General features: G+C 55.0%; 1 protein-coding gene across 7 annotated transcripts in view; it reads left to right on the top strand.

The window, feature by feature from the left end:
• The window catches only part of DGKD (diacylglycerol kinase delta), a 108,453-nt gene that overhangs the window by 67,282 nt on the left and 20,729 nt on the right, over window positions 1–20,442 (top strand). For all 7 annotated transcript variants that reach the window (XR_014245635.1, XM_082395521.1, XM_082395520.1 and 4 more), the window contains 14 exons: window positions 5,434–5,538; window positions 5,793–5,925; window positions 6,717–6,823; window positions 7,151–7,276; window positions 7,426–7,528; window positions 8,211–8,373; window positions 10,893–11,001; window positions 13,630–13,769; window positions 14,693–14,777; window positions 15,863–15,957; window positions 16,041–16,140; window positions 16,217–16,496; window positions 19,051–19,200; window positions 20,074–20,202. Coding sequence is in view for 6 of the 7 variants with exons in the window: in XM_082395521.1 (XP_082251647.1) it covers window positions 5,434–5,538; window positions 5,793–5,925; window positions 6,717–6,823; window positions 7,151–7,276; window positions 7,426–7,528; window positions 8,211–8,373; window positions 10,893–11,001; window positions 13,630–13,769; window positions 14,693–14,777; window positions 15,863–15,957; window positions 16,041–16,140; window positions 16,217–16,496; window positions 19,051–19,200; window positions 20,074–20,202 (1,825 nt within the window). In the remaining variant the exon portion in view is untranslated. The remainder of the gene's footprint in view (window positions 1–5,433; window positions 5,539–5,792; window positions 5,926–6,716; window positions 6,824–7,150; window positions 7,277–7,425; window positions 7,529–8,210; window positions 8,374–10,892; window positions 11,002–13,629; window positions 13,770–14,692; window positions 14,778–15,862; window positions 15,958–16,040; window positions 16,141–16,216; window positions 16,497–19,050; window positions 19,201–20,073; window positions 20,203–20,442) is intronic.

Below are 20,442 nucleotides of genomic sequence, written 5' to 3'. Positions count from 1 at the left end.
TCCCAGACCAGGGCTCGAACCCGTGTCCCCTGCATTGGCAGGTGGATTCTTAACCACTGCGCCACCAGGGAAGTCCCTGCCATTTTTCTTTTGATTCAGTTACATGGTTAGTTTTATTCCAAGTTCTATATTCTTTTTACTGAAGTATAGCACACATATGGAAAAGTGTACTGATTATATCATCTACAGGTTGACGAATGTTCTGGATCAAGGGACAGAACGTTAGCAGCCTCCAGTAGCTCTCTTTTGTACCCTTCTCCCCAAAAGCAACTCCTGGAAGCAGCTAGCTTCTAATCCTATAGATTAGTTTTACTTTTTTTTTTAACTTTGTATATGCATAATGAACTTATATGAATAGTATATATATATTTTTGTGTCTGGCTTCTTTCAGCATTGTAAAACTCATCACATTGTTGCATGTAGCAGCAGGTGGTTCATTCTCATTGTTCTGCAGTATTCCATTGTACTACTAATACGTTATAGGTTATTTATCCACTTTACCCATGCAGGGCATTTGGGGGTTGTGTCTTGTACGGGCCCCTTAAGAGTAGTGATGCCATGAAGTCCTTGTCTGTGTCTCGACGAGAAGGAGATATGTTTGTATTTCTGTTGGGCCGATGGGTGGAATTGCTGAGCCATAGGGTGACTGTACCAAATTGCATTCCCACCAGCACCGCCTGAGAGTTCCGGTTGCTCTGCGTCGTCGCCAACGCTCCATACTGTCTTTTGACACTGAGCGCTTTTCTTAGCTCAGCCACCGTGCAAGGTGTACCACATGGGGGGTTTTAATTTCTACTTCCCAGATGACTAATCAAGTTGGGCACCTTTTCGTGTCCCTTATTGGCCACTTGTGATATAACTGTTGTGAGATAACTGTTGAAGTCTTTTGTCCGTTTTCCTGTTAGTTGGTCTGCTTCTCTTCTTACTGATTTTTAAGTTTTTCTACCTCAGGAGAATTCCAGCAAGTGTCTAAGAATTCAGATCTGTTTATTGTGCTTCTGGCCTCCTCAGAGGATCATGTGAGAAATACTTCCAGTGTTTTCTCTGCTCTTCCACTGGGCTATCCTTTCTGTTTCATGCATGTTCTGACTTCAGGGTGTGTGGGGTGCTTTCACTCTTGAGTTTGTGGGTTTCCACATGGCTGTCTGTCTTCTCGCCCCATCGTATTCCTCTGCTCCATCCCTTAGTACCACGTCTGCTTATTCCAGTCGTGGACCTGGCCCGCTGAATCTCTGTGCTGTCGCTGATCTGTCCTAAGTTCACGTTATTACCTTACTTTTAATTTGCATTTACCTTCTAAGTTCATTTAGTTGTGTGAACTGTTTCTTACCATACAAATTTGCTTGAAAAATATAGAGTATCTTTTAGTCTCTAAAGTCTTTTCTGTGTGAAGGCTAGGTTTTGGAGATAGTTCTAGCTTTTTTGCACCATTCCTTGGTTTCTAGGAGTTACAGTATTGGCTGCAGCCCAAACAAAGGGACACTCTTATTATTCCTTAGGGCATCTCCCCTGAATCCTGCCTTCTTCCTGCCTTGGACTCATCCAACACCTGCTTTTCTCCTGGGTCCTGTCCTGCCCGCTGTGTCTCCAAAACCAAGGGGTTCAGTAGGAAGTCCTGTCCAAGGCTTCTCTCTCAGAAACAGCCTCCCATTTCCCTTCCTCCTGAGGAGACCCTCCCAGCCTCACCTCTCCCATGAAGCTTCCCCAGGGCTGCAAGGCTCTTGAGGAGCTTGCAGGCGACCAAAGGGAGGAGGAACCTCCAAGGGAATGGAGTGATGACCCGTCTCGTGGACAACTAAGAAATACGGATTCTGTCTCCAGGTGGCAGGGCGTGGTCGGAGAGAAGCAGAGATTGATTTTTATTTGATGGGCGTCTTCTGTGATGATTCTCATGATCGGGAGGTGGACTCCTGGCACCAGAATGGTCTCAGGGAGATGCTGTCCACATGAAGAGCCATCTTTTAGTTCCATTAAAGAGACAATGCCCTAAAGATCAGGACCCAGAGCCTGAAGTAGCACCAAGAGTAATGGTGGTGGGGTGTTTACATACGAGGCGCTGTTCTCAGCACCTTACGTGGTCCCTGCCCCACACCTCACAGCACCGCTAGGATGTGACAGCACCATTAATAGCCCCAGTTTTCAGGTGAGCAAGTGGAGGCACAGGCAGCTGCTCCAGGTTACACATCTCGCAGGGCTTCAGGCCAGGGGTGTGTTGGGCCCCCTGCTGGGTCCTGTGCACATTTGGCCCCGTTCAGTCCCGTGACAACCCTGGCAGGTGACTTCTAACAACACCTCTCCTTTTCCAGAAGGGGAACGTTTCCCAAACAGTCAGTGGCCAGGTGGGATTCTGTCTGAGGTATCTTCAAACAGGCACAAGAGTTTAAAAAAAGAAGGCTGAAAACCAGGTTCCTGGACATTCATCTGTTGGTCAAGACCTAAAATAGGATGGGCATAAAAAATCTCATTGTTCTCTTCTGTAGATATCATAGTAACTCCTAATAAATCCCTGAGTTACGCAAAATAAATGTATTATCTTTCTGTAACTGTATTTATTATGCTCATAAAGATGTTCAAGTATGAAAACTCACCCTGGAGTGAATAATAAAGAAGTGTTTGCTGAGATCTTATAGACATACAGTTGCTGATGAGAATTCCTTCCGCACCGACCCCAGGCCACTGGCGGTTGGCAGGCTGCCACGGCCTCCCCTGACCACCCGGTCCAGAGTGCCCACCAGCCCCCTTGCACACGACCCGCTTCCTGTCAGTGCCTGAAATTGTTTTGTGGTTTGTCTGTCTCTCCCCAGTGCAAGTTCTGTGTGAGTAGGAACCTTGCCTGTCATGGCCTTGGGAGCCCATGTCCAGAGCAGACACTTGGCCGGCGTCTGCTGGGAGGGTGGGGTACAGCCGCCTGCCGTGCTCTCCAGGAGTGAAAGAGCAGCTCCCGCCACCCGACCCCAGGAGGGCGCGGCTGCTCCAGGCCTCTGTGTTCCGTCTTTCCGTCTCCCCGCACCCTCTCCTAGGCTTACCTCTCTTACACCCAGCCTGATCCCTACGTGGAGTTATCGTGGTCACCCCGGTCGTGGAAGAATGAACAGCACCGTGCATTTGTGACGCAGTTCTGTTTACCCCCTTCCGTGATTAAGCTTTGTAGGTAGTTTATGGAAATCACGGAAGAGATAGTCTATAAAATACTGTTTCTAAATTTTCTGAGCCAGAAACATGATCATCTAATAACTTAAGTTGGGTATTCCTAAATTGGATCTTTCTAATATAAATTAAAGCTCTAAAATGGGCAAACATCCAAAAGTTAAATAACGTATTTTATTGGTGAATCCATGAGGAAGCAGACATTTTCCTAACACTGCTGGTGGGGATGCAAGATGGTCCAAACCCCCTGGAGGGAAATTTGGCAATAGCAGCAGAATTACGTATGCATTTATTCTTTGTCAGGGCAGTTCTACTTCTAGGAATTTATTCCGAAAATACCCCAGTAAAAAAATGAAAAGATCCACGTAAAGGCTGTTCATTGTGCCGCTGTTTGAAATAGCAAAGGATTTTCAGTAACGTAGACCTTCCGTGAATAGGGACTGGTTGAACAGACTCTGGTGCTTCTATGCAGTGGGGCACCGGGCAGCCGTGGGAAGAATAAGGAATCGCGGTCTTTTGCTAAGGAGTGATGGCCAGGATGTGTGCAGCTGACCCTTGAACAGCGCAGAGGTCAGGGGCCCTGACCCTCCGTGCAGTTGGAAATCCAGGTGTGATTTATAATCGGCCCTCCTTTGCCGCGGTTCTTCCCTAGCCATGGTTCACATCTGTGGATTTAGCCAACCACGTGTCATGGAGTATTTGCCGTTGGAAAAAACCTGCAAGTAAGTGGACCCTTGCAGTTCAAACCTGTGCTGTTCCAGGGCCAACTGTGATTAAATTAAAAAAGCAGAGAGTGGACAGAAGGGTCTGTGGTATGCTACTGTTTTGAAAAGAGAGAATATGAATATATACATGTATTTGCATGTATCTTACAAATGGGAGGATAAACCATACTTCTATTTATTTATTTTTAAAGCTGCCTTTAGGGAAGGGAGGGAACTAAGATGAGGTGACACACATAAAATCAATGCCTTATTTTGTCAATTTGACTTTGGGACCATGTAGCTATTTTACAGCATTATAAAAAAAATTAGGTAAAAGGTTTTGACTTTAAAAAATTTTGATAGACATTGTCAAATTTTTCACTAAAAGGTTTATACTCTGTTTCCCTCCTATGAGTACTTGAGGAGAACTCTTTTCTCTCACACCTTTTCCAACACTGGATTATCGTCTCTAAGAACTGTGCCAATCTGATAGGTGAAAAATAGTTCGCTGTTTTCATTTGTGTTCCCCAGTGATGAGAGTGATTAAGCATCTTTTCATTCCTTTATTAACCATTTTGTATTTCTTTTGTGAAATGCAAGTTCATAGCCTTTTTTTCTATTGATTTATAAAAAACTCTATATGTTATAGATATAATTTTCATTTGTTGATTATTATCAGGTTCATGACCTCATTTCTAGTTAAATTGTTCAGGCCTGACTTTAGTAGCTAGTTGTTGTTCCGTTGTCATACAGTAAAAGGTTTTTTTAAAAGAACATTTATGTATGATATGCTTGAAATGCACAGGAAATGCCTACAGTAACTGTGGATCAGACTTCTCTAAACTGTTCAAGTGCTAGGTGTCAGCTTATGAGCTCTTTGGAGCAATGGAAACTGTGTTTTCTTTTCCTTTAAAAAAAATTGCCAGTACTTTCCTGGTGGCGCAGTGGTTAAGAATCCGCCTGCCAGTGCAGGGGACCCGGGTTCAAGCCCTGGTCCGGGAAGATCCCACATGCCGCGGAGCAACTAAGCCTGTGCGCCACAACTACTGAGCCTGCACTCTAGAGCCCACGAGCCACAACTACTGAGCCCATGCGCCACAACTACCAAAGCCCGCGCGCCTAGAACCCGTGCTCCACAACAAAGAGAAGCCACTGCAATGAGAAGCCCGTGCACTGCAAGGAAGAGTAGCCCCTGCTTGCTGCAACTAGAGAAAGCCCACATGCAGCAATGAAGAGCCAACGCAACAATAAATAAATGAATAAATAAATAAAATTGCCTACGGCTGATTACCGTGTCTCAGTAGTAGATAGTTGGTAAATGTCCACTTAAGTTGATTTTGGTGAATCTGTAATCTAAATTTGATTGTCTTTTTGGTTTGAGATTGTTCTTGACTTTTAATGACTTTAATGACTCATGATAACCATCTTTATGTTCTGTTCAATTGAATACCTGAATGAAACAGTACTTTTTCATGAAAAAAGAAAGTATATAGTCAAGGTAGGTTTTTAAAAAGTTTTCATAGTTGCTAGCGTTTGTCTTCTGCTCGTGGACATGTTTCATGTTTCTTGTTTCTTTCTCCAGGTCATCACTCCATGTAGGAAACTCATCCTATGTGCAGATAACAGAAAAGAGATGGAAGACTGGATCGCAGCACTGAAGACGGTCCAGAGCAGGGAGCACTTTGAGGTTAGGGGAGGAAGCCCTCCCCTCTTGTCTCCCTCCCCCTTGTATTCTGCCACCTGAATGTCCCCCATGCTGGGCCATTACGGTCTGGAGGTCACTTTCTCAGCGTGCTCCTTGCAAACTTAAGGCTTGTTGCTCATCTTTGGGCCATCGAGCAGTGACCCTGTCTGATTTCTTATTGAATCTTGTCCAAGTTACCATGTTTAGGGAGGTCAGAGGGGTGCCTCATCTTTGCCATCTCTGTTCTTTGTTTGCAGCCTACCCAGTACAGCATGGACCACTTCTCAGGGATGCACAACTGGTACGCCTGCTCCCACGCGAGGCCCACCTACTGCAATGTGTGCCGAGAGGCTCTGTCTGGGGTCACGTCCCACGGACTGTCCTGTGAAGGTACGAACGATGTGTTTCCCGCTGGGAAAGGTGGCCTGAGGTTTGACATGACAAAGCCTTAGGAATCCAGGCACAGTCACCTCAGGTCAGTCAGGCGTCGGGTGGCTTGTATGACTCCACCCCCACCCTTGTTTACTTTGCATACTCAGGAGTCTTTGATAAATTATTATTTGTAGTAACGGAACAAAGTAAAAAGAAGGGAATTGGTAGTAATGAGACACAAAGAGGAAACAAAGAGGACACAGGGAAAAAGGAGTTAAAGTATCTCTCAGCCCCTCTCTGGGTAAATGGTCCTCCAGATCTAGAGGACAGGGGCACTGGGCTTGGGCAGGAGCAGAGAGAGGTGAACCGTGGCTCCGGGCCCAGTTCCCACCTGCCGCCTGATGTCGTACAGCCTGTGAGCTTAAGAATGGTTTTTACAATTTTAAAAGGTTGAAAAATATCAAAAGAAGGCAACTGTTTTGTGATGCAGAAAATCCCGTGAAACTTAAATTTCAGTGTCCGTACGTGAGGTGTGGCCACGGCGGCCCTTGTGCTGCGGGGACAGAGCCGAATGGTTGGCCCGCGGAGCCCGAGCTGCTTTGTCTCTGGCCCTTCACAGAAAGCCTGCCGCCCCCCGGCCAGGCTGGACGCCTGGTCTCCCCGTGAGCGGTCTCTGCACGCATCCTGGTGGTTTCGTTTATGAGTAAACTAACCATATATGTTGGTTCCCAACTTTCCCAGGAGAGCAGGGCAGTTCACCCCAGACCATGGCCTCAGCTCCGAGGGTTAACGTGTTCATTCTCTCACAGTGTGTAAGTTTAAGGCCCACAAACGCTGTGCTGTGCGTGCGACCAGTAACTGCAAGTGGACCACGCTGGCCTCCATCGGGAAGGACATCATCGAGGACGAGGACGGGGTATGCCCGGGGACCCTGCACGGCCCTCCTAGCACCGGGGCGAGAGGCACCCCCGCCACCTCCCGCCTGTGCTCAGGTCTCTTTCTTGAGGAGCGTGAGGGCAGGGTTTCCTTTGGTTGGTTACGCTGGTGTCCGGGGGCCCCGAGCTCTGTCCTGTCCCTGTGAGCTGTGGATGCCGGCAGGGGAGCAGTGGGACGGACAGGGCTCTGCAGACCCCGCCCCACCCCCTCATGGAGTTCATTTTGGAGCATTTTTGCCCGAGGGTCCCCTTGGCCCGTGTGGGGGCTGTGAGGACACCCCCGGTGCATGTCTCTGTGTGGCTTGCAGATCGCCATGCCTCACCAGTGGCTGGAGGGGAACCTGCCCGTGAGCGCCAAGTGCACGGTGTGCGACAAGACCTGCGGCAGCGTGCTGCGTCTGCAGGACTGGCGCTGCCTCTGGTGCAAGGCCATGGTGAGCGAGCGCAGCCGCTGGGCAAATGCCAGATGGGCACAGGCCGGCCGGGTCCGAGAGCACGGCTCCTGCGGCGGCAAGGCTGGGGAGAGCTCTGGGGTGCGAGAGGGAGGCCGGCGCCCCCTGTGACGAGTGGGTCCATGTTCCAGGTGCACACGGCGTGTAAAGAATCCTTACTGACGAAGTGCCCGCTGGGCCTGTGCAAAGTGTCGGTCATCCCGCCCACCGCTCTCAACAGCATCGATTCCGATGGTGGGTACCACACGCTCTCCCGTCTCAGCCGTTTCCTCGTGCTTCCTTCTCCAGGCCTTCTCCCCTCCCCCGCTCTGGAATTGGTTATGTCAGTGATTTTGAGATGCGGTCGGGAAGAGGTCAGGCCCAGCCACTGGGGGGAGAGGAGAGGAGGTGATGAACAGTGTCCTGGCAGCTGGGCTGCTGGGCACCTTGGACTCAAGGCCAGGACCTTACTTGAAGGTGGTGGGTCCATCGGCTGTTGAGTAGAAACCGAGTCTAAGATGCTTCTCCGTCTTTGATGTGGGCTGTCCGTCAACTAGGCTCGTCTAGTAGCTGATATTAATTACACACTCTTCCGCGTCTGCGCTCACTTGTCCAGATGGTACACGATGATGCAAGTGTTGGTAGGAACTTGGGAACCGGGGCACGTGTTTCAGGAAGTCACCTCTGCTAGACTGAGAGCAGTGTCTGACATTTAGAGTCCTGCAAAGGTGAGGTCAGACCAGATGAGGACTCACTTCCCTCTACACGGGGGATGGCGTTGTGGAAACATGTGGATTAATCTCTTGCTGGTTTCCGGGGCGTGTATGTGTAAGTTATAGGTCCCATGGGGGTGTCTACTTGGTACACGGTTGAGGGCGCCCTGATGTCTCTCATGGCTTTCAGATTTTCTTGTGTCCTTTTCCGTCCTCACACCCAGGCTTCTGGAAGGCCACGTGTCCTCCATCCTGCACAAGTCCATTGTTGGTCTTCGTCAATTCAAAAAGTGGGGATAACCAGGGTGTGAAGTTCCTCAGAAGATTCAAGCAGCTGCTGAACCCTGCCCAGGTCTTTGACCTCATGAATGGAGGACCACACCTTGGGTAGGAAGCTTGTAAAATATATCTTTCTTGGAGTTTAAAAACTGTTTGAAGAAAATGCATGCTTATTTAAAGATTCAAAGATACAGAAAATTTTAAATAGGAAATAAAAGTTACCCTTCCCAAATTCCACTGGCAGAGGTGTCCACTCTGAATGTTTCGTAGAGTTGTGTGTCCTTCCAACTTTCCAGTGCGTGTTTCAGTCGTGTGCACACACAGACTTTGAAACTAGGTGGGGGCCTAGGTTACCTGTCCTTGTGCGGTGTGCTTTTTACGGGTGTCAGCCGACAGCAGTGTGGATGTGTTCTGATGTCAGTAGTTACAGATCTGCCTCATTTTTTTGAATGGCTGCTTAGTATTGAGTAGGAAGCTTTTCTCCAGTGAGGCCAAAAGGGAGATTTTTCATTTTATAGGGCACTTGAGTTTCCTTAAGTTGCAGGTGCCGTGACGTGCAGATGTGCAAGGCCCGGTGTATCTGGCAAAGTAAGAGACCTGACGTGTGTTTTCTAGTTTTGTACAATCCAGAGGTTTGTGGACAACGTTGGCTTTTGTAACTTCTGGCATTTGAGCCAACTCCTTCCTCGTTTGGAAGCACCGGCTCTAGGTGGGAGCCCCGCGAGCCCCCTGGCTCGTGAGGGAGGCGGAGCAGGATGTTTGCAGTGGGCAGTGCCCGCGGAGCCTGCTCTCTGGAGCGTGTGTGCTCCTGGGAGGCTCCCGGGAGCGTGCTGGTTTTGGAGCTGGTGCTCCTGTGACCTGAGCCTGGGTCTGGTTGGAGAGACCTGGTGTTGGAGAAGGGTCACCGGCGGCAGCTCTCGAGCCTCTTTCCTTGGTGGCAGCACCCCCTTCCCTGGAGGGACCCTGGAGGTACCCTGCGGGGACGCACCAGACAGGCACAGGCCGCTGCTCCCCGAGGCGCCAGGGATGTTGGAGGAATGCCCCGAAGGGGTGTTGGGCGGGGCGGGCCACACAGTAGGACCGCGGAATGAGCACGTGTTCATTTGGAGAAGCATGCAAGCCCCACAGCTCGTGGTAGGCGTTAAGGACGAGACAGGACGACTCAGGCGCAGACGCGCAGAGGTGCGGTGCGCTTGGCTTAGACAGGTCCCGTTTCTGGGAAGCGGCCTTGCTCTCACACCGTTCCTAAGAAAACTTAGAGATACGGCTTCGTTTTCCTGATTCCTGGCCTTGACGTGTCCCCTCTTCTGCAGAGAGCGGGAGGCCTGAGGGAGGTCAGTGTTCTTAAAGGACACGTGTGGCTGCCACTCGCCCAGCCTGAAGGTCAGGTGCAGCCTCGCCCCTCTGTTACGGCCCGAGTTCCCTGTCACCTGCTCCTGTTTGTTGTCTGAGGCGCCCCCCCCCCCCCCCCCCCCCCGCTCGGACTGTGCTGGATGCAAAGCCCGGCCAAGGGGGCACCCTGCCTGCCGGGGACGGGCGCGGACGGACAGTCCAGGCCCAAGACAGGCCATCTGTCTCGTTGGCAGCGTGCTGTGCAGGTTCTTTGGGAACCAGGAGAAGGGGCTTATGAGTCAGACGGGGGTCTCAGTTTCCCCTCCGAGCTAGCGTTTGAGGAGAGTTCGTGGCAATGGGGAGGGAGGCAGGGAGCCCGCTAGGCAGAGGGGGGGCTGTGTGCAGAGGTGCGGACACATGGTGGCAGCTCCTGGCCAGGGAGGCCCTTGGGGGCCGCTGAGAGGTTTGAACCTCTCCTGGGAGCAAGCGGCCCCTTCCAAAGCCGGACACCCGACGACACTGGTTTTGGGAAGATGAGGCTGGTAGCACGAATTGGAGGCATCTTGAAGGAGACGGGAGGCAGGTAGGAGGCTCCTGGAGGGGTTACAAGAGTGGACGACGGGGCCTGCCCGGTAACTGGGTTGGTGGTGGCGCTGCCTTTCTCTGAGGAAGGAAACGTCGGTCGAGGAGGCGCCCGTGCGACACCGAGTGGCACGTTCTGGTAGACAAGGGCAGGTGTTGTCCTTCAGGAGAGCCGAGGGATCATCGTCAGGGTCATTCAGGGTCATCAGCATCTGTGTCGTCCCTGAAGCCAAGACGCGGATAAGGCCACCCAGGAAGCGGCTGGGGAGTGAACGGAAGGCTGCAGGGTGTCCTGGGAGGGACGCTGCGAGGGAGGGGCAGGGTGACCAAGAGGAGCACAGGGGAGCTGGAGTCACGAGGGGAGCGGGGTGGTCACCTGGGCGGGCGGAGTGGCCCAGAGGACAGGAACAGCGTGGGCAGGATCCTGCAGCCCGGGGCTCCTGAAGACGCATGTGAGGCTGGCCGCGTGTGGGGGTGGTGGGCGGGCCGGGGGCTGAGGGGTGCTGGCCTTTGCTCTCAGGCTCCTGGCGGCCCCCAGTGGGCGGAGCCTGAGCACGGCCGGCTCTGGCCTCCAAGAGGCTTTTTCGCGGGAGGGGCCGCAGGGTCGGCCTTGAGGAGCACAGGTGGGGTCCCCCAGCCCCAGGCTGACTGGCCGTCAGCTATCTGTCCCTTAGAATGGGCCTCATTTCATTGACGTTCTGTTTTCTCTGCAGCCTACGCTTGTTCCAGAAGTTTGATACGTTCCGGATTCTGGTTTGCGGTGGAGATGGCAGTGTTGGTTGGGTCCTCTCTGAAATCGACAGCCTCAACCTTCACAAACAGGTACCTGGGTGTGGAGGGGCCGGCCCCATGGGAGAGCGATGCCACCGTTACAGAGAGGCTGTGTCATCTCGGGGGGCGCTCCTTGTCCCCTTGGGGTGGTCTTGGAGGGAAGAGCAGGTAGCTTGATGGCGTCATGGGCCCAGGGACCCAACAGAAAGAACACTTCCATCCCCGCAGGTCCCAGGCACGGGCAGATCTGGGTGCGGCTCCTTATTGGGTAGTGATGTCGTCTACTGCCTGATGCCTCCTGCTGGTGAGCAGGGCTCAGAAGTATACTTGAACTTCAGGTCAGAGTAGGGTTGTTTTTTAAGTATTGATTTATTTTCTGCTCCAGCTCCCTCACACCCCGGCCCCCAATAATTAACCACTGCTAACATTTCAGTGACTATCCTTCAGACCTCTGTCTATCAAAATGTATATAGTACAGCGTGCAATGCAGTTTTCATTTAAATGGACTCATGGTACCCTTACAGTATATTGTGTAGTGTCAGTTTTTAATCAACACATTGTGGGCACCTCTCGATCCATCAGTTTAAATGGAGGCCTGTGTGATGGTTTTCCACTGGGCAGGGCTGCGCCAGCCCTGGATTTAGCTCATCTCCCCCCACTGATGGACACTCAGATTGCTTCATAATGACAGTGCTGGTGAAAACCATGTATACAATGTCCCAATTATGTTCTCTTTTGAAGAGCACCCAAATTTAAATTTTGGTAATATTGCCAGACTGCTCTCCAGTTTATATTCCTAATGATCATAAAACTGTCTTTTCGCATATGCTGTCCATTGTACATCTTAAGGCTTTTGCCCAACTTAGTAGACAAAAAATGGTATGTTTCATTTTTATTTCTTTAATATTGGTGAAGTCAAGCATATCCTCAATTAACTATGAATTTTTAAATGAATCGTCTGTTCATGTTTTTTTTTTAACCTAATATTCTATTGGGGTATTTACCTTTTTAAAAATTGATTTCTAAGGATTATTGTTATATTAGGGATGTAAACTCCTTGTTGCCCATAGTTTTCCTCATTTGTCACTTGTCCTTCAACACGTTGGTGGTCTTTGTAGGCGGGGTGGACCTTTTGCGGTCAGCGTCTAGCTCCTGGAATGACGTTGGAGAGGGGACGCCGGGTGTGCAAGTAACTGCTCACCTGTAGGGAGGCCAGTTGCTCGGGAAAGAGAGCACTGCCCCCTAGTGGTGAAGTTAGAGCAGTACACTTAGGTCCAATTTTAGGTTTTGTTCACTTCCAGGATTGTTACCAAGTTCGTTATCACAAGTCAGGAAGACAGGTTTTCATGCATTCAGCTGAGTTCAGGGAGCATTCATTTCCTTTGGCTTCTCTGTGGCCCGTGATCCTACCCGACATCCAAGCCGGAGATCTGACAATAGTTCTTGAGCCTTCCCTCACCCTCCCTCCTCGGCTCCGGTTAACCTGCCACCCTGGAGTATCCAGCACAGCAGTGTGTGCTGCTGAGCACGTCTGGCTGGCCCCGGGCTCGATCTGTCCACTCCTCGAGGGGGCCTTCCCCTCGGGCTGTTCTGCTCACGCACCTCCTTGAGCCCCTCGGGCCGCGCCGGTCCCCGCTGGTCCCCGCCTCCCCAAGGACCTTCCTTGGGACGGCTCTGCTCCTGCACCCTTGCTGAGCGCTCCCCGGTGGCTCCTTGGCTTAGGAGAAGGTCCCGACTCAGAGTGAGGCCCCAGTTTGGCTCCTTCTTCCTCCTCTGCTTCTCTGACTGCTCTCTCCTCACTGCCCTCCCCGTCTGAGCTCTGACTTGGCGGGGGGGTCACCTCTCCCAGAACGCCGCTGTCCCTTCACCGTGCTGCCTGCTCCTTTCCTTTAAGGCTCCCGGAAGCTGGTGCCGGGTCCCTTCCCCCCAGTGCTGGGGCTTCCTTGTCCTTACCTGCTCTGTCCAGCTTGCTGCCCCTGGCAGGGTGGAGGGCCTCCCTCAGTGGCCACGGCAGGTGACCATGGGCTGTGCCGTGCTTAGGGGGGACCAGGGACCCTCCCCCACCCTGCGTGTTGGGCTCGGAGGTCAAAGGCTCTTGGGCAGCTGGTGTCTGGGGAGCTTCCTAAGCACTGAACTGGCGAGGTGGGGTTTCCACAGGGGGCTCTGGGTGGGAATTCCAGGTGGAGGGCGGGGCCTGAGCAGTGCAGGGGGTCTCTGGGGAGTGACAGGCGGAGGGGTGCAGGCCGAGTGCCAGGGTGTGTTCCAGTTTGACGGCCAGACTGGAGGTCCTGGCGCCTGTCTTGATGGGACTTAAAGCCGTGGAAGGTGCTGTGAGGGGAGGGAAGGTGTTAGGTGCTGTAGAGGGCGGAGAAGCAGGCGGAGGGGAGTCATATAGACTGATTCTTCAGGGTTCGGATACTCAGCAGTCAGCACTGTGGCCATAGCTGTGAAGGTGGGTATGTAGATCAGGGAGGTTTTAGAGGATTGATTGTCAGATGTGGCAGCAGGTGAGAAGCAGGCCTGTGGGTGGGAGAGGAATTTTCTGTCGGATTAGAGAGACATCTGTCCTGCCTAGTGGCTCTGGCCGGAACGCGAGCACCACAGCGGGTGAGATCAGACGTCACACCTTGTAGGTGAAAAGGAGGGTGTTTGACGCCGTGTCTTCCCCCCGTGTCTCAGTGTCAGCTGGGAGTGCTGCCCCTCGGCACAGGGAATGACCTGGCTCGCGTGTTAGGCTGGGGCTCGGCCTGTGACGACGACACCCAGCTCCCACAGATCTTGGAGAAGCTGGAAAGAGCCAGCACCAAGATGCTGGACAGGTGAGTGGACCGCACGAGTCCCCTTGACTAGGTGTTCTCAACCCAGTGTCCCTGGAAACCATAGGCCCTCTGCAGTTACTTGTAAAAATTCGGCCTGAGCAGGAATCCTTGTTTCTGGTGGGCTTTATCTGGCGATCAGATTATGAAAGAGCTGACGAGCAGAACAGGTTGGCACTGTGCCCTCGCGTGGTCAGGTCTCACCAGCCAGGCCCAATCCTCTGGGCCGTTAGAGAAGGTGGCCCTGTCCCCTTTGGCCTTTGCAGCCTCGTCTGATACCTGTCAGCAGAGTCTTGCAATAAGGAAGACTTACTGCACAGTTGAGCAATCCCGTGTTCCCAGAAGAATCTTAAGTTGTGGACAACTCTCCTCTGTGTGTTTAGAAATAACTTGGGCGTTCTTCTCGAGCAAGCTGCTCTTAGTGCCGAGCTCACGTATGAAAGCCCCCTGACCACAGCCTGTGGGACTTGGTATTGCTGAAACGCTCGTATTCTCTCTTAGGCTCCTGCGCTGCAACGAGCAGGTGTGATCTTGAACCCTCTCCAGCTGCCTCTACCGTTTCTTCTCTATTGAAGGGAGGCCTACGTGCCTTTGGAGGCTGTGAAATGCTCAGCCCCCGCGGGAGAGCTGGCTGCTGGCTGAGTGATTTTAGCTCTGAAGAGGGGAAGCCCATTTTCCCAGAAGCAGCATTATGGGATGCCTTTCACCTCCTTCAGTGGAGCTGCAGTGTCCAACGGGTTGTGACATTTGTTCTCAGCTAAGTGAGGAGCCAGGTTAGGGACACGGGAGTCAAGATAAAGGCTTACAAATGAAGTTAGGGTTGTCATAAGATCAAGCCCCCAGGCCACGAGTCGGGGAGGTGGGAGAGGCACAGGGGCTGCCTGAGGGCTTGAGCCGACCTGCTGAGAGCTCCTTTGTGTGTGCAGGTGGAGCGTCATGGCCTACGAGACCAAACTCCCCCGGCCGGCCTCCTCTTCCACTGTCACCGAAGACTTGAGTGAGGGCTCCGAGGTATTTCCAGTTGCCCTACCGCGTGCTCACACTGTCCTCCTCACCACTTTGGGGCCCTCCCTCCACCTCAGGCGTCCTCCCCTAGGTTAGACCCGCGCAGGTGCAGGGCCAGCCGAGGCGGAGCTGCAGCCTGTGGACTCTGCCCCACAGGATTGGTGGTCGTCTGGGGGCTTCCTGGGGTGTCGCCAGATGTGGGGTCCTCTGTGACGATGGTCCCCTAGGACTTGCCGCCCCCCTGCTGCCAGTGCCCCTGCCCAGCCCAGGCTCCCACTCTGGGTACGCCTCCTCCACGTCCCACCCTTGCAGTTGGTCTGTGCTAGTTCAGTGTTCAGCTCTTCTTTTCACCTTACGGTGGTTTTTGTGATCGGTGGTTCCCTCAGGGCCCAGACTGGCGTAGTGCTGGGCGCCCAGCTGTGCTCACCCCACTGGGCGAGCTGGCTGCTGGCTGAACAGGAGAGAGGGCTCTGCCAGGGCCCGTCTGCCCCTCAGGAGGGTCAAGGGCAGCAGCTGGCAAACTACAGCCCCCCAGGCCACACCTGCCTGGGCTGCCGTGACCTGGCCTGTGAGCAGAGAATGGTTTGCGTGTTTTAAGAGAGGGAGCGTACGTACGTATACAAAGCCTAAATATTTACTCTCCAGCCAGTAGTAAAGTTGGCCGACCCTGGGCCAAGGCCTAAAGAGAGGGCTCGTCCCACAGGGTGAGCGACCCCAGTTCCGCAGGCAGGGGTGAGCGGGGAAGGGGGTGATTTGTATCGAGAGGTGGAGAGGGGCCCGGGCCGAGTTCCAGCCGGGCAGAGAAATGCGAGTGGAGCCTCAGCTGAGGACCCTGCCTGCCGCCTGTGCTGCTGAGGAGGACGCGGGATTCAGGACTCCAGCCCAGCGCAGGCTGGCGGTGTTGAACCTCCGACGAAAGCAGCACGAGCCATTCACGAGGTTTTATCACCGTGTTCTTTTGAAGCTTTTGAAATCTGTCAGATTAGCGTGAAGTGAGCTGGGGCTGGCTGGCAGGGTGGTGGGGGTGCGTGGAGCTCACCGGACTCCGTCGTGGGGCTGACAGTCGCCCGCCCTGTTTGGGGCAATGGCAGGTGCAGCAGATCCTCTTCTATGAAGACTCGGTCGCGGCCCATCTCTCTAAGATCCTGACCTCCGACCAGCACTCGGTGGTGATCTCATCGGCCAAGTGAGTGCCCGGCGGCCTCGGGGGAGCCAGGGTCCCAGCCGGGACTGTCTCTCTAGAAGCCTCTTCCCGCGTTCCCCCCACAGAGTGCTCTGCGAGACCGTGAAGGACTTCGTGGCTCGGGTGGGGAAGGCCTACGAGAAGACCACCGAGAGCTCGGAGGAGTCAGAGGTCATGGCCAAGAAGGTGCGTCCTGGGCGCCTGGGGTGGGTGTCGGGGCGGAGCCGCAGCCCCTCCACTCCCTCCTCTGTTCCCCGCCCAGTGCTCTGTCCTGAAAGAGAAGCTGGATTCTCTCCTCAAGACCCTGGATGACGAGTCCCAGGCCTCGTCCTCTCTGCCCACGCCGCCCCCCACCATCGCCGAGGAGGTGGAAGACGGGGAGGGGGCGGGCAGCAGCTGTGGCTCCGGCTCCCGCGGGGACCGCGCCGTGGGGTCGGCCTGCCCAGCCCGGCCGCAGATATTCCGTCCTCGGGAGCAGCTCATGCTGAGAGCCAACAGCCTGAAGAAGGCGATTCGCCAGATCATAGAGCACACAGAGAAAGGTAGCCGGGCTCTGGATGCCGCGGGGCTTTCTGCAGGCCAGCACCGGGCGCTCCCAGTTTCCCCCCGAACATGGCGTGAGACCCAGAGGGACCCACCGTGTAGGCCAGAGCCACTCTGGACCGCCTGACGCAGGCCAGCGCCTCCTTCCTCAGGGCCTGTGCCCGATGGAAAGACACTGAGCCGACGGCAGAGCCGAGAGGGCGCCCCCAGCTGGTGGAAGGGTGCCTCGCGCGGGCACACGCGGGGAGCGTGTTGGGGGACCCACTCCCTGGAAGCGTCCTCACCTGCGGCAGCGCTGCCAGACCTCGGGCGCAGCCTGGCCTTGTCCGCTTAGAGGTGGGACTGTCCCCAGGGGCGGGGGGTCCGAGGAGAGCCTCGGTGCTGAGATCTGAGGTGCTCTGAGGACACCCGCGGAGGACGGCCCCGTGCCCAGCAGGGAGGCGGGCCCGGGCCAGAGGTGGGGGAGAGGCTGTAGGACGATTTGACGGACGGAGGGGTGAGGATGGGGTCGGAGGCCGGGTGAGCCGGGGCGGTGCTCAGAGACAGGGGGACACCTGACTGCAGGAGCGCGGGCGGCTGCTCTCCGCCCCCCATTCTGCCAGCGCGTGGGCGGGCGGGCGCGTGGGCAGGTCCGCTGCGAGTCTCTTTCTGCCTCAGGTCTGACTTCTGATGCCAGAACCCCCGCCCGGCCGCCCGCCCCCACCAGCCCCCAGCTCAGGGTCCCACCCCGGTGCGTCCTGTTGAGCATCCGCGGGTGTCTGGGGGAGCGGGTGTCCCGCAGGGGAGGTGCCTTCCCCCGGGTCTAACTCGGGGTGTGCCTGCGGTGCTGGGCGACGCTGATGATTGTAAGGGACGGGGCGGGGGGAGTCCACTGGCTGTGGGAACGCGAGGGGGGCCCGGGACCAGCGGGCGCTCAGCCCCCAGGGGCCCTGCTTCTGCCTGGGGCGCCCCCCAACCCCGCCGCTGCCTGTCGGGGGGTTTCCAGGGTGCCGCTCAGCACCCCTTATGCAAACCGGGACGTAAGGGGATGGGGGCTGAGTGCTGTCCACTCCAGAACAGGCGGGGCTCAGCAGCACGCTGAGGGTGGGGACCCCCAAACCCAGGGTGGAGAGGGGCTCCAGGGGCCCCCCCGCTCTGGAGGTGCTTGTGGATGGGCTGCTTCTAGAGCCTTCCTTGTGACCTCCAAATTGGCCGCAGGGCTGTAGCTGTCCGGCTGGAGGGCGGGCGGGGGACGGGATGGGGCCTGGGGTGGTGGGTTGGTTTGTAACAGTTGTGCGTTTGTACAGTCACTTTACTCACTGGTAGCATTTTTGCCCACTACCATCCTTTCTTCCCCTCCTTAATTTTGCTTCTGCCTCTTTTGTTGGCAAACATGACTTCAGCCTTTCACTCCTGACATGTGATATTTCAGTTTCTCTGGGGTTTGTCAGAGGGCCTGGGGACCACGCCTGAACTCGGGTTAAAGGAGAAGAAAACTTCCAATAAAAAGATGTAAAACTACTCTCTACCTCTGGCCGGGCCCAGCCTGTCGCGCCCTGGCCGCGGTGGGGCAGCCTGTGACGATTTATTTCAGTTTTTGCAGGACATTTAGGTATTGAAAGGGAGGGGGGAAAAAAAAGAGCATAAAAATTAAAAAAAAGTGTGATTTTGAAACTGAAAAGAACACTTAAAGTTTACATTTTATAACATTATATGCAGATTGTATTTAAACTTCAGAAATATTTAAGATAATTGTGACCCTGTAAAGCTGATGAAATATTAAAACAAGACAAAATACTTTTGACTTTTAACAGAAAAAAAAAAAAAAGGGTGGGGGGAGCATCTGCGCTGTGGTGTCCGAGGCAGGCGCCGGCTGCAGTGGTCGAGGGGCCCGGGGCCTGGACAGGTCATCAGCCCTGGTGTCCAGGGTGCCACTGCTGACTGTCCTTAGTCGGCCTGGGGGAGAGAGGCACCCCTGCATAGGATTAAAGGCTCGCCCAGTCCATGGCTCCCTTTTCCTAGACTCTGTTTGCTAAGCTTTGAAGAGAACGCTGTAAAACCACAGTGACCTGTGAACTTCATTACCTCCACTCTCACCCAGACCCTGAGATCCTCCCCAGCAAGTTTTCTTCTGTCTTCTCTCTCGGAACCTTCAGAAACCGTCTCATACCTTTTCCGCTCTCATCAGACCCTTTTCTCTCTGAGCAGCTCGACCTGCTGCTTCTTACAGTGAGAAGAGTGAGGTCGTGACCTGCCCCTGCGCCCTGGCGGGTGCACTGTTCCCTCCGGGCTGCGCGCGCTCCCGCCCGGTACTCCCCTCCCCTCCGTCTCTCCCAGCCCTCGGCCCTCCTCCCCAGCCTGCTGGCACGAGCGTCCGGGTGCCCTGTGTGCCGGGGCCGGGGAGAAAGTGGGACGGGTCGGAGCTTCGGGTCTCAGCCTTCAGCCGAGATGACGTTTGAAGGGAGATGAGTGAGATGAGGAGGGGGTCCGCGTGCAGTGGGAGCCCCGCCAGCCCGGTGGTGCCTGCGGGGTAACGCCCCTGCGCTCAGCCGCAAATACCCTTGCCTTGCACAGCTGTGGACGAGCAGAACGCCCAGACCCAAGAGCAGGAGGGGTTCATCTTAGGTCTCTCCGAGTCGGAGGAGAAGAAGGACCTGAAATCGGACGACAGAGCGTGCCACGGCGAGGGCCACGGCGCTGCCAAGGGCAGGAGCCTCCGCAGAGGTACAGCGGCCCTGGTGACCCGCGGCGCCACCCTCAGGCCTTTTTGTCTGCGATGCTCAGCAGCTTGCCTTGGGAAGCTTAAGGGTGCTTTCTCATGGCTTCTGTGGCCACTTGGAAGTGTAAAAAGTCTCAAACACGCGACCTGTTTCACATACCACCTGCTGTGTGCGGTTTGCCTGGTGCAGGCCTGGCAGGACCCTGGGCAGGGAGGGGCCTTGCTGCTGGGGACGGTACTTCCCTCCGAACCTCCCTGCGCGCCCAGACCCGGCGGGGCTCAGGGCCAGTGGGCCCTCCCTGCGCACCCGGCGTCCTCACCCAGGGCCTGGGGCTTCCTGGCTGCAGCCGGCCACATGCCACGTTTGCTCCAGGTGGTTAGGGACCACCCAGCTGTACGGGCCACCACCTGGGGACCCCTAGCCCTCCTGGAACAGCCCCAACTCTGCGCGGCCCCCTCGCTCGTGGCCTTTACGAGCCCCCGGGAGATCCTGCCCCAGAGTTTCCTCCACCACGTTCCTGTGCAGGACTCCCCTCTGCCCGTGCAGACCCCGCGGCCTGACTGCGGTTGCAGGCCGCCCCTCCCCCTCCCCGGCCTCGTCACCGCGCCCCGGCCCCTCAGGGGCCTGTGTCTCTTTGGCGGGCGTCCGAGCCCGTTCTCCCCTGCGTCCCCTTGCCCGCTTCCCCTCCTTGCTCCCTGCCTTGTTCCTCGTCTTGCACACTGCCATGGCTGGTGGTGCTTGTCTTGCACACTCCGCCGTGGCCAGTGGTGCTTGTAACCACTCCTCACTTCCCTCGGCCCCTCCTCCGCCTGCTCGTTTCTCTGATGAACGCTGCCAGTAGCTCAGTCGCGTTCTATTTTCTGTTCTGTTTTCATAGTGTCCAAATCCCCGTGTGAAAAGCTGATAAGCAAAGGAAGCTTGTCCCTGGGCGGTTCTGCCTCTCTTCCTTTGCAGTCAGGAAACCGGGACAGCCTGCCAGCACTGAACACGAAGATCCTGTTCCCAAGTGAGTGTTCCCCTGGGTGGGCCGGGGTCGCCGGCACCACACAGAGTCCTGTGTGTCTGGGGGAGGGGCCCAGGCAGGGCGCTAAGCTTTCCAGCTCAGCGACCAACTGTCGCTCTGCCTGGCAGTAGTCTGAGGGGTTAATGAGACCGGGCCCCTGTCTTCCAAGAGTTCATAGGTCCATGGGAAAGATAGGCAGAATTTCAGAGTCATAGCACGGTATGAAAAGTGCCCTTGTTTATT

Source organism: Balaenoptera borealis (genome assembly GCF_965194805.1).
Source record: "Balaenoptera borealis genome assembly, chromosome: 6".
Taxonomy (NCBI): Eukaryota; Metazoa; Chordata; class Mammalia; order Artiodactyla; family Balaenopteridae; genus Balaenoptera; species Balaenoptera borealis.
Note: the sequence above shows the minus strand (reverse complement) of the source record. Positions and strands in the feature narration are given on the sequence as shown.